The sequence below is a fragment of the Scleropages formosus genome, chromosome 16 (assembly GCF_900964775.1).
Source record: "Scleropages formosus chromosome 16, fSclFor1.1, whole genome shotgun sequence".
Lineage (NCBI taxonomy): Eukaryota > Metazoa > Chordata > Actinopteri > Osteoglossiformes > Osteoglossidae > Scleropages > Scleropages formosus.
Window position 1 is genome coordinate 7,242,626 of NC_041821.1, and position 14,043 is coordinate 7,256,668.

The window sequence follows — 14,043 nt, forward strand, 5'->3', positions numbered from 1 at the left end:
AGCGTACATGTATTTGTCAAGCAGATTAAAGATTTAATAAAAAGAAAAAAAAAAAAAAAAAAAAAAAAAAAAAAAAAAAAAACACTGCACTGCATCCACTTTAAGTGTGTTGCATAATTTTGCCATCACTGGGATATTCTTCCTGACACTTGACCTCTGTCCTTCATGTGTAATCTTGAATGATAGCACATGTAAAATGGTACAAAACACACAAAAGACGAGGACATGCTGAGAAAACCGCAAGCCCAAGGTCACCTGAGAGGAGAACCTCAAACTTCTAGATGCCCCCCCCCTCCTTTTTTTTTTTTTTTTAATAGTTTTCAAAATAAAAGCATCAGTAATAACAATAAATAAGTTAATCTAGCTTCCATATTCCTAGTTTTACCAGTGCAAAATTTCTCAAATTATCAGTACTAAAATTAAACTCTTCAAAAAAAACTAATTCATACTGCACAATCCTTGGTCCTGTACACCTTAAGCTTGTCTACAATAAGTAAGTTCAAATGCCAGACAATGAATCACGTGTCTGTTAAGCAAGTAAACGCAAATATCTAAAAGGTTGAAAGGGCCACTTGTTCGTTGTGTGTTGAAGGGCACCGCATCAGTCGCTGTGGTCAACCGCCACCTTGACAACACAGTACTCATGGAGCCAACAGGCTGTGCAAGTGCTCCAGACAGGCCTTAACCAAACTCATAGCCCTCATGTCTGCCTCAGAAAGAGAGCCTCAACAACCATGAGAAAAACAACCGAAAAACAGCCAAAACGAGATATCTACATCCTCAGCAACCAACAGCCCGAACAAATGCAACACAAGCAAAACAACTGAGAGATGGCCTCAGGAAACAAAGACAGGCAGCAACTCATCCTGCTCCATGAAAAACATCCACTTTTCAGGCTAGGTTTGGGTACTTATATGGATAATGTTTGCCCTAAATTATATATGCACAATAAGATCTACATTTGCCCAAGTCCAGAAAACTGCCAGATCCACATCTATCAGCAAATATAACAGACCCCATAACAAAGAATGTAACACTCAGCACCAGATTGTTCAAATTCAGTTCCTTTTTTTCCCCCCTTTTCTTATTTTTAAAACTTATCACTTAGATAATTCCCAATATGTCTTACCGAGGCTACTAGGACATTCCCATGGATAACCAGAAGCTATTCTGGAGACCAAGTCCACCAAAACTTAAAATGAATTTAATGATAAATAAAGGCTGAAGGCTTCTGGGAAATAATTTTTTTCCCTGCTCACTGGAGAGTATTTCATGTGCCCTTTTTGCTTTCACTGCAAAAGAAAGTGCTAGATAGCCAAGATAAAGGAGGGTTTTGGTAAACGGTGAAAGTGCAGAAATGGATGAGCCGCTGGCACTGTGTGTAATTACAGTGGCCAGGATGGTAACCATCTATCACAGGAGGAGGAGATGACACCACACTAAGGGGTTAGTCAAAGGAGATAGCCGTTGACTAACTACTGGACCCCGACAATCGATACTCCCCAGATATTACACTCTCAAAAAAGAGAAACCCTTAAAAACTTCCAAAATGGCTTTTCATTCCGATATTGATCAGGACCCTATTCGTGACCTTGCTCAGCCAGGGCCACATACTTCCTTAAAGACATAGGACACTCATAAATCTGTGACTTGCAACATGAAAGGAAGTGCGTTCTGTGGTGTAATTGGTCTTTCCGAGGGAAAGATCCCATTACAAATCCCGGGGCGCAGCAGGACAGGTCTGCACCGAGACCTGAGCTCGTTCTCCCTGCCTGGAGAGACAGGAAAGTGGGGAGAGGGCCAGAGGAGAACTGCGCTGCTTCAGTCAGTTTAGTAGGACATTACACACACACCCAAACACACACAGGGAGACAGGCAATTACTGTGATCCCAGACAGACACACGCAATCCCACACATTAACCTAAATGCACAAAGAAAAGACACACAAACACACTCGTAGACACCCCAAAACACACTAGGACTCACACTCAGATTGATAAGGACAATATGCTTCACTCAGACTCATACAACACAACACACACACGACAGACAGAAAACACCCAGAGACCTTTAGCAGACAATCTAATACGGTTTACATTACTGATTTGCTTAAACGACAGCACGTAGAAGGCTACAATAAATATCTAAGACTTGATAGCACCTACAAATGCAGGAGAAATAGGCCAGTGCTTTTTCAAACTGAATGTTTTTACTCTCGTCATTGAAGTACCTCTAAGGAGGATCTGAAGAAACACAAAAACAGTTACATATGGAGAGCCTCAGCTGTTCGGTAGTCTAAAAGAAGTCCTTCTTAGACACTGCTGGTATTCCCTAGAACCCGGGTCACTGTATTGTTTATACTATTCAAGGTAAATGTTTTTATTAGCGTATATCTCAGTACAATCTTCAAACCCCTGCTCCATGTAAAGAAACATGTAATGCCTTTCTGCCAAGCTTAACATGTTCCCTTGATGATTTAATAATGCTCCCCCCTGTACACGTCGCCCTTTTGTTTAAGACACGCCAGGAATGATGAACGCAATAAAGAGCTCCTTTGTAAAACTGTTTAAAGCACGGTACTTGAGATTCCTGCACTGCAGTTAGGCCCGATTTCAGAGACAACCTGACTTAGAAGAGAGACAGAAGGCTCGGTGCGTTCCCCAGGGTTTACGACTGTGTTTCCAACGAAGACACTCCGACTGATAACGTTCCACCTTACAGCTTTTGTTAGTTAATTGATTTTTCAATAATGCACATCTGCATTATGCAAAAAGCTGATTATTACTGCATACAGAACCATGCCAAAAGCAGACGTGAACATCAAAAAGCTGCATAAGCTTACACATTTTCCGGTTCCTTCACAGGCGGTGAAATGTACTTCCTTTTCTGTGCATTTGCGCTGTTTTGATGATTTGGAGTGTTTTCCCCTCAGTTTTAGAGATAACTTTGTAATGAGCAGTTACCCATTTAAAGAAAAACAAAAGCCACGTACTCCACATCTACAAGGTGATACTCAACCACAAGTCAGCGGAACAGTGAGGCAGTGAGGTTTACAGCAAGACACTAGTTTTGTGTGTTTTGTCTATTTAGACATGTTCAGTACTACTTGACATATATCAAGTGATTTAGATGTCCAACATGTGACTTGAATGTGAATGTAGATGCCAGACTAGAAAGCTCATTTTCACCACGGATTCAGGGGTGATTGAGGCTCCCAACCAAGACCAGGGGATGACCTTGTTTCACCGGCTTCACCCTTTGTCTTAAGGAGGCGTAGAAACAGTTCCATGCTCGTCTCATCTGTAGACATGTCTGAGGAAACACTGCTGTTCCTGTGAGAGGAAACAATGTTTTTCTCCTGCTTCCACTGCCAACAAACACTTGGATTTCAGGCTAATGCCTGGCAGACAACACATTGCAGAAAGGCTTCTGCTGAACTCACAGGTATGGCACATTTCCTCCACGCTACCAGTCTGCTTCCTGGGGCTCGGGAAGAATCAGCAGACTTTATACAGAGAGCAGCTCTAATTACCCAAGGGGGTGATGTCCACTGAAATGGGCCCCCCAGTGTGAGGTAATTAATAGGAATGCATTTACACGGTAGGTCTGTGTGGTGGAGACTAGGGTGCAGAAACCTTCACCTTCCAGCACGGGCAGTGCAGAACCAGTCTGCAATGATGGGTTCCGCTGCTGGTGGGGAAGGCTGAGGGAGATGGAAAGGTGTCAGACGTGTCACTAATGGTGCTCTAAAATGCATCGACAAGGAGGGCAACCCTGTAGATGGCACTGGACGCCATTGCGAGGACACAGATCGCAGCTCAAAAAGAACTGCATCTAGTCATGTATAGAAGTGATACACCCTTCCCATCCTCACACTCAGATTTTGTTAGAAAATGTACAAGAACCAGGTGAATTTGACACAAAACCTTTTTAAAATATTCAAAAACTAAAAGTAACATTATATTGTAATCACACACACACACAAAAAAAACATAACATTGTAACAACATTTAGGAAATTTCAGAATGGCATATTTGGGTCCCAGGTTTGGATGGTAAGCCCAACTCTTGGTGTTTCCCAACTCTTCAACTGTGAAATGACATACTATAGGATAACACAGTAATGCCAATATTGACAGTTTGTCTATTACAGGTCAGCCAACTGTCCCGTGGAACAGTTACAAAGCTGTTAGTTTCGATTTTGTGGGGCCGATCAATACGGAGGCATACTGTTTCAATTTTGCCAGCATTGATTTTTTTTTATAACACCACCACCTCAAAAGCATTCATCTTTGTGAAAGAAGGAAGATTTGATTTACTGAAGAAAAATTGGAGTGCGCATCACAAAGATTTTTCCCGGCAAGCCTGTGACACACAAAAAGATGGATGTCCCTCCGGCTGAGAAGCTTCCAGCCTGGGGGCATCCATTAGAACACACAGAGGCAGCCGAAAATGAGCTGCTTATAGGGGAAGGGAGGGGAATAGGGGGCTGAGGGACCAAGAGCCCACTTTAAGCAACCCCACCCAACACATGATACAGGAGCGTGTCGCAGCCCTAGCATTCTGGACAAAAGGCGAGGAAAAACTAGAAAAGAAAATAAAAACCTACATGCTGTACAATGGATCTGCACTCCTGCATCAGTTCGCAATGCTGTTCGCAGCCCTGGGACTGGATTTCCATGGTACATTAGTCAGCCCATTAGAATGCAATGAAGGACGATATGAAGTAAGGAGAGAGTGTCCTGCGGGACTCTCAGTCCGACGTCCTCCATCATCTCTCCTCATCTACCGCGCGTCCAGCCACTTTGCCATGTGTCACATACATGAGAGATGATGTGTCTTCTGACCCAAATAAACACGGTGCCCACAACTGAAGGCCTGTGTGGACCATCCCCCACAACAGCCTCTCCCAAAAAAAAAAAATCACCCCACCAGTCACCTCATTTGTGGACACCTTTGCACTTATTCGTTTTGTCTTTTTTCCCCCTTTATCAAATGGCTCCTGTTTTCACCTGCGCCTTTCGATGAGGTGACAGTAATGTATGGATGAACAGGTACCAATGTGTGTCCCTTGTCTTCCGTCCAACCACTGTGTTCCACAGGAAAGCGAGAAGGGAAAGACAAAAACAGCACTGACAGCAAAGGGCATGGCGTTATCGGAGCACTCTGTGACGAATATTTCCTTTGTCTGCTCGAGAGGAACCCTCTGGACATTTACCCGCTCAGTCAAGAGAGGAGAGAAAAGAGAAGAGAGAACAGAAGGGAAATAACTCCTAACACCTCAACCCTCAAGAGGCCCAATCGGATGTAAGCTGGATATTAAGACACAAATTGCATTCAGACAGGTCACAGAGTGTCAAAAGATATTATACACCTGCTGAGAGGAAACAACTATTCCCATCAGCTTTTGAGAAGACAATATTTTCATTTTCAGTTCTTATTGAGTGGAAACTTTGGGGAATATGTCTTTATGAAATGTTACAGTAGAATGCGAATTTTATACCTTTGCTACAGGTCAAAGTTGTGAGGGCTGTCTCCTTTGCATCACTGCAGTTTTCCTTATGGCTGACAAGTAGGAGTGCGTGCGTGCGAAAGTATGTGAGCCTAAGTCTGAATGGACGCGACTCTGCGTTTGCGAGTGCTTATTGTCCTGTGTGAATCAGCGCAAATGAGTGTGTATGTGTTTTTCTTAGAGGTGTATGTCACACAACATGGAAATGAATGTGAATGAATGGTGTCGGCCTATGTGTAAACAAGTAAACGCGACTGTATGTAAACGAGCGTATATGTGCGTGAATGAGTATTGATTCTAAGTCTACATGTGAATGAGTGTGAGAGTAACTGTGTGTTTCTCTCCTCTCCCGCCCTTCTCATTTGCAGTTGTTCTCAAGTGCCAGATGTTCCCTCCCAGCCACATGCTGCGGCTCCGCGGCCCAGCGCAGCACCTGACCTTCCCGGTAATTGACGAAAAATATTGACGCAATGGCAGCGGCTCTGATTGTGATTTATTAAAAGGCAGCAGCGATTCCCGGGCCCCCTGCCAGCTCCAAAACCCGCCTATCGTGCACCATTAGGGAGCCCATCAATATCAAAACTAAATAAATGACATTAATGGGGAGGAATTGGGGGCTTTAGAGCACCAATATCTACAGCAAATTACAGGACCTTTCGGCAGCGGCAACAGAGAAAACCCAGCTCAGGTACCGAGTACACTGTGGCTCTAAGAGTCTCAGAGTATATACATGTCAACAAGAGAAAGCCAAAGGCGAAAGGACAGCAGGTATAACATTATACCTGTACATGCCACCATTGCTAAAACATTTTGGTTCAAAGGCATCATCTAGCTTTATTAAATAAATAGAAGTATTCCCATATCCTAAATGTGATGGAGAATGTTTAAATAAACAGGATTCGTAGCTTCTTAATGCGAAGGCAATTCAGCACAGGGAACAACAAAGTGATCCAACCTCAGGCGTGGAAGGAAATGGCCTGTCTAGCCATTACGAGAAGCAAAGCCATGTCTTCCTCAACCGAGACCACAGGCACAGTTTTCCCATGATCCCAAACTAACCCCAGGGTAAACCCAGCTGGCCAAAGTTAGGTATGCGATCGATCTACCTAAAGGCCTTTTCACAGGAACAACAGGAACACGGCTTTATCGTTCGCCAAAACAAACCTGGCCTTTCAATTTCTCCCCCCCATGTATATCTTAAATGTTTGCACTTTCTGCACAAACCTTTGCGTATGTTCCTCATACAATAATTCTGCAGTTCTTTCCAAAATGCCTGTCCCAGGGCTTTTGGCTAAGGATTGAGCAGCAAAATATTAAGACAGGAAAAAACCTAGGACACAAGAAATCACTAAGAAATAAGCAATTATCACTCAGAAGGAAGAATGGACAAAACAAAGATGGAGCAAAGGAGACTGGATCCCTGCGTTACCTCACAGCCAAGCTCCCCCATGCCCCGTGCTTGTCCATTAGGATGTTGACTATCTTCTGGATGAGCTGAGTTGCAGTGACATGGTCGCGGTACTTGGCTGCACGGATCAGGTGGTCACACATCTTCTCCTCGTCACGCTTCTCTGCGGCATATTGGGCACACTGGGACTGCGGGGAGAACGTTAACATCAGTGAACCAATAACACATGCAATGGTAGAGGGACTCCACATTAACTGAGGCCTCTCACGGGTAAACGACATACAGATTCAATTAGCCTCATGCTATAGACAGAAAATTAACAAATAGGAGGAGAAAGGTTTCATTCACATTGCACTGAATAGTGTGTACATATCAATACAGGATATATTCTTAAATGTATACTTTCACCCTGGCCATATCATCTTCCAAATCTTCTCTTTTGGGAAGAAATACAGTGCAAATGGGATTTAAACAAAGCACAAAAATAGCTTTTTCCCCCTCATGCAAGGTCACTTATAAGGTGCACGTGATAATCCATTTTCTTAAATACACATTAAAATTGCACTCTTTGGTCCAGTTCCCAAGCTAACAAAACATAATTAACACTTTTGCAATACAGTATATATACTAGTCCTTGTTGACGACCTATGCCCCAAGAGGGGTAGTAGGCGTAAGTAAGTAAGTATATATACTAGCAGCAACTGGTAGGGAACAAACTAGGTTCGTTTGAGACGTTCATGTCTGCAGCTGTCTCTCTTTCTCTTAATGTAATGCATAAATTGTACTTTTGCTGAGATGTACGTCGCTTTGGACAAAAGCGTCTGCTAAATGAATAAATGTAAAAACTACAGTAAATATGTTTATTGTAGTGTCATAACAGCTATTAACACAGTTGATCTCCAATTTACAAACAGTGATAGCTGACATGTAGTTGGCAACAACTCCTCAATTTTATTTCCAAATACTTGTTTAAAGTGTGCAGCAAAAATAGTGAAACTGGACTAAGTGACTGTACTTTCAGAACGGCATGTCTGCATCTATTGTCTTGATGTGTTAATGATACACTTGTTGACTCAAAGTTGTCCATTGCTTTGGAGAAAAGCATACGCTAAACGAATAAATACAAATGTCAACAACCCAGACAGGTCTGTGGGTTGGGAGGCAACAGCTGGATTTTTCAGATGTGAACAGAGCAGTACCATGAACTGTCTCCATTGCCTATTCAGCAGATCGCAAACTGCAAGGAGGGCTTCCTGGTGAGCCAGGACAGCTCGTGCTTGCATCTGGGTGTTTTGACTCTTCTGGCAGGACTATTTATGTGAATGTTAAAAAGAAATCCCAATAAAGAACCCAACCCAGAGCTAGACCAGGGCAGTGGTGCTCACCGGTGGCTCCTCAATCTCTTTTTCCTCCAGACATGACACAAAATTTAGTAATCCCATAATAAGAGCATTATAATAAAAAAAAAAAAGAAAGTTATATGTTATTTACACTGAAGTATAAACAAAAACGCTGCATCAACTTGGAGTCAGAAGTATTAAATGGAGGTGCAGGATGATGGAGAGGTGGCATTTCACCGACGGCTCAAAACTGGTACATGCAGAAGGCATAAGGCCATTTACCGCTTGTTAACTTTCCCCCTGCTTCTTTTTCCAATTTTCTTCTCTACTGAAAAACCATTAGGCAGCACTTACTATTTCTGGAACTGCTATGAATTAGTACGCCGACCCAAATGCTTCTCAAAAAAGTTCTCATCAGCAAAAGGTTCCTCGATAGTTTGTAAGATGGTGACCAACTGTATTGAGCCCTGCTGCTATTTCCACTACTACCCTCACAGAACTTAAACAGCCTCTTATGCATCTCTGTATATAATTGTACTATTTGTATGGAATTTATGGTATTTTCTTCAAACCTCAACACTTTAATATTGAGTAATAGCCATCCACCCTTTTGTGTTATACGACTGAATGAACATCCACAACAAATTCCTCGTACAGTAACCCCTCCAGAGATTCAGATTACAAGAATTTTATCTTCTGTGTGTGAAATCATTTGCACTGTTCTCATCAATTTATTTCATGTTTGAGTATCGTGTATTATAGCATCCCCTGTAGTGCAACTGAAGACTAGGTCTGAAGATGGGGATTCTTTGGAAATGCTCACTATTAAAAAGTGTGTGAAATGACATCTTTTTACCTTTGAAAAACAATGGTAATTCTGTTTTCAATTCATGAGAATTAATTTCACAAAGGTGTTTTAAAAAAAATAATTACTTTTGTGAGGTGGGAGAAGACTATGCTTGGCCAATAATGTGTGACCTTATTCTCACTGGGATTAACATTCCTATGGACAACAAAACACACACACACACACACACACACACACACACACACACACACACACACACACACACAGGCTGAAGCCGCTTGTCTCAAGTTGGGGTGCGACGAGCAGGAGCCTAACCCTGAGCAACACAGGGCGCAAGGCTGGAGGGGGAGGAGACACACCCAGGATGGGATGCCAGTCCGTCACAAGGCATCCCAAGCAGGACTCAAACCCCAGACCCACCAGAGAGCAGGAACACATTTGAGGAGAGCTTAGAATGAGAGACATCAACAGACCGCACACAAGCACAGACCTATGGGTCAACACAGCCCCTAGACCGATTAATAACCTTGGACAAGGCATTTACTAGAGTGCTCAAGTAGGAAAGGAAGGTGGGACCTTTTCCTCTTTATGAATTTCTAATTCTGTGTCATTATTGAAAAAAATTCACTTTACACTGAATATCTGCAGTAAATGGCATGCCCTCCAAACAACACAAGAAATACTGTGCTTCAAAATATTAACCAAGCCTGTTTTATTTAGCATTCATTGAATTTAGCAAATAAAATAGGACTTACGATGTATACTTCAGTGAGAATGAAGAACCGCATGTGTAAATTTGATATATGATGCACAAAGAGCCATGTAAAACATAATGCAAAGATTCTAAATCGCTTTCTATTAAAAAAAATTACAAAAATTCTTCATTAAAATATTTCCAAGTTACACATTCCTTTTGGGAGAAATAGTTCTGGTACAAAACACCATTTAAAAATGCTGAGAAAGAGAGCAGTTTCAGCAACAACTGGAAAAAATGTAATGCAATCCCCTGCGCTAAAGCCTGGGCCTAATGCATAAATAAAATCAAATCACACAAGGTAAGGCCAACAACACACACACACACACACACACACACACACACACACACACACACTTGACAGACGGTACATTGTGCTGTGAGAGCAAGGCTCTGTAAATGAAGGCTGCTCTGGAAAGTTACCAGTGAACACACCAAAGAGCTTTCTAATAGGTCCTCCTCTACAATTTGAGCAGTAACTTCTCATATTTGACAGAAAATCCATAGGAATAAATCCCATTAGAGGGCTATTCTTTCCTAATTATCAATCTATGTCTCTTTGTGGAACATTAAAGTCAAACCTGACCTTAAAAGCATGACAAAATGGAAATCAAACAAATATATATGGACGGGATTCCAGCATTAACCCCTTTAAAAGGGGAGCCTGCCTCTGCAGCCGGGCAACGCAGACACTGCGCCTATTAATCTCCATCTGAGAGCTCCAGTACTGCCGGTGGTTCAGACAGGTCCAAAAGTCATGGGCTCAAATAAAGAGGGATCATGGCAGGGTGAGGCGCTGATGGATGTGCCAGCAATACATTTCCAGCGGGTACAGAGAGAATGGAAGACGGGCTTCCTTGTTGGACAATCCACTCCGTACAAATGCGGCTGCGAGAGCTGTTTCTTGCAGTGGACAGAAGGGACAAATCAATCCATTTCCAGAAATTCAATGTGTGTAGTGTCCTCCTCAAAGGACTTCATTCAGAGCACGCACGCACACGCACACCACAGCACAATATAACACCGGTAGACAAAATTTTCTATGTCTGATGGAGAGAAACCTTGGAGAACCTTCAGTCATCTAGGCATAAAGAGGAGAACAGGGAGAAGTTCACACACTTCAACTATCAGAATCACATAAAGAGAAAAATCAATACAATGACACTTATGCATTTAGAATGTGGTATCAGGGGTTAAATTTAGGTTCTAGTACAACTAATAGTAGTACAAGTATTAAATTCTTACATTGGTCAGCTAGACCTTGCACTGGAACAATTCACATTAAATTACCTTGATTGAAGCTGTTACAGTAGGGCCCTTAGTAGGACTTGGACTGTGATGCTTCAGGTCACAAGGTTACATGCCTCAAACCATCACCACAATCACCTCAGGCCCGGAACATCCCCAGGACCAACAACTCCTCATCACAGGTTGTCATTGTTTGAAGAGAGGAAAGACTAGTCTCTCCAGATGCATTCAAGTGGTGTGACACCTCAACCTCTGATGGTGAGAACCATAAAATTAATCACAGGGGATTCACCCAAACCAATACTAACACTTGACACACACTCACAGAACAACAAATTCACCTCATCAAGACACAAGGAAGACAGTTTGGAAGGCACGCATACAAAAAGCCAAATGGAGTAACCAATGGGCCTGTTTGTTTAATAACACCAATTAGCTGTGGTGACATTCATTTTGCGCAATTTGCAATTGGCTTTGACACCCCATCCAACCATCAGCTAAGATAAATTTTAACCAGACAGTTTTTGTCAGCTTTAGAGGATTGAATAGATTATATTAAATAAAACGGAATAAATTAAAAGAAACACAACTGGGTAACAAAGCAGCTTCATTCACCAGATAAGCACCCACCCATACTCAGGCTCCTCAACGTCATTCCCATCAGTGCAAAACAATGCCATTCAAGACTGGAACACGTACATCTGACAGACATACCCTGTATTTTACATGCTGTATGTAATAACATATGGACAAACTCTGAGAGACATGCTGGTCTATGCACACACTGGACATACCCACACAGGTCCGGTTCCCTGCCTCCACAATACAATGCCCAGGAGGGGTGGGCAGCCACCAGTACTTGGACCCCCAGAGATTTTTCTGCATTTCTTCATAATGAGAGTTTTTTTTTTTTTTTGTTTTCCTGTCCTCAGCTACCAGCTGCCTTATCCTTATCGTGCTATAACTACTGTCATTCTGTATTCTGGAACTTACCCCAGCAGTGTGTCACCTTGAAGAGCGCGGTATAAAAATAAACCTCTATGAGCTGAATAGAGACAAAAATGTTGTGGAATTTAGGTTAAAAGTTTCTATTGAGTAGTAATAGTGTAAATTAAACAAAATGCTTTTTAAATTATGATGAAACTGCTCAGGTTTAAACACCCTCATATAAAAGTAACCCCAGGTGTAATCCACACTGAAGAGGTGGCGCTCTTAACATTGCATTATGCACCTGCAAGCCTTTGCCTTCAAGGCCCTCCAAGTCTTGGTTGGAAACAGGGTCTTCCCAGGTGTTGGGCAAAGATGGACTCTTGCACCATGGCAACAGCGTATGTTGTGAAGGTGACTGAACTGCACTTCCCTTAAAATTGCGATATAGCGCAGGCCAGCAACTGCTTTCCCAGCTCTGTAGTTCCTCGTGTCCTCAGACACCTGGTCCCACAGGGTTTCATTTATGCATGAAGGGCTGTCCGGCAGACGGGAACACTCGTCTTGTTTGAGTACATGCTGATTCGCCTCAAGTGTGGATCTCAGCCGGAGGACGCAAACGATAAGGGCAACAACAAAGTCTCCGTTTGCTCCTGTGACCTTTGCACCCCTCTTTAAAGTATGGGCACCAAAACGCAGCCGAGGGAATTCTGACAAAGGACTTCCGAATGCAAAACAGAGAGAGAGAGAGAGAGAGAGAGAACAGAAGAAAAATGAAGGGCTGAAAGCACAATGGCGACCAGAGGCCACAGAGTGACAGCACCTGACAGTCACTTCAATTCTGAAATGATGCTCCTGTCACCCAACGCCTCCAGGTATTGATTTTCTTCTACATGGAAAAGAATCTAATCCAGGGAAACAGACAGAGCAGCACCCTCCAACCCCACCCTCGGTAACAGCCTGCAAGGTTAACACAGGCACAGCACTTATCAAACTATCTCTACTACTTGTTTTTAATGGACTAGTCACCATGTCTGTGTGGCAGCCCTTTCATCTCCCCCTGCAGCGCACACCCAGCCCCCCCTGCTCCCACCTCCAAAATGCATTCATCTGTCCCATTAGTCCATGCTCACAATGCCATCCTGACTCGCCGCGACGTCAAGGTCGGGCGAGTTGAAAAATCACGCTCGTTCGCTGTCATTTTAAACTGAGAAATAATAAAAGGGAACACGCAGAGTGCCACGTGAGGAATATTTGTCCTCTGAAGGGTGACCTCGCAGGATTCGGAATTGCAGTTCAGTGTGGGACTCGCCACCCAGTGTTGCAGGAAGCAGTGGAGTGTTGGGCGAGCGAGAGGTAAAATGTGCCCTGACGTACAACGTACTGGCAAACAGCCACTGCCGCTGTCCTCGAAACACACTCAGTACTGACTGCGGATCTGCAGAAGCACAAAAGTGATGGAACCACAACAATCAAAAAGTAATATGAAACAAAAAAGCATAAACTAAAAAAAATAAAACATACAGCTAGTATGGAAGTTGTACTGTAATACTGATCAAAGGTAAAACTTTCAACTTTGAACATTTCTTCTCAGTGTACTGTTTGAGACCTCTCCTTAATAAAACTGTAAAGCTGTCTATACGAACTGCAGATTAACTCAAACCAGTATAAGTTGAATTCAATTTTTACATTTTATCCTTACAGGCCCGCGTTAAAGCCACTTCCTTCACTTTACCATGACACAGACGTCAAGCACTCATGCCACTGAGGCAAAGGCCTTTCAAAAAGGGGAGAGGGGAGAACAGTCATATATCTAGCATTCACTTCATGTCCGGGCGAGATCAGGAATAATGATGTGTGGAGAGGAACCATCACCTGGGGACTTAATTATAGCAGGAGAGGAGAAAGCGTGAAGCAGCTGGGCTGCAACACAGACTCACTAACTGCAGCCATAAAGTCGGAGAATTGAGAGCAGCACCAGCTTCAGATCTCAAACAGACATCACTGTGCTGACTTCCTCTACCCACCATTCAACAAACACATCAG

The 14,043-nt window shown here is 42.9% G+C and overlaps 1 protein-coding gene across 2 annotated transcripts in view; it reads right to left on the reverse strand.

The window, feature by feature from the left end:
• lrba (LPS-responsive vesicle trafficking, beach and anchor containing) overlaps positions 1 to 14,043 on the reverse strand; it is a 168,809-nt gene that overhangs the window by 82,780 nt on the left and 71,986 nt on the right. For both annotated transcript variants that reach the window (XM_018735791.2, XM_018735790.2), the window contains exon 37: positions 6,942 to 7,108. In XM_018735791.2, the coding sequence (XP_018591307.2) occupies positions 6,942 to 7,108 (167 nt within the window). The remainder of the gene's footprint in view (positions 1 to 6,941; positions 7,109 to 14,043) is intronic.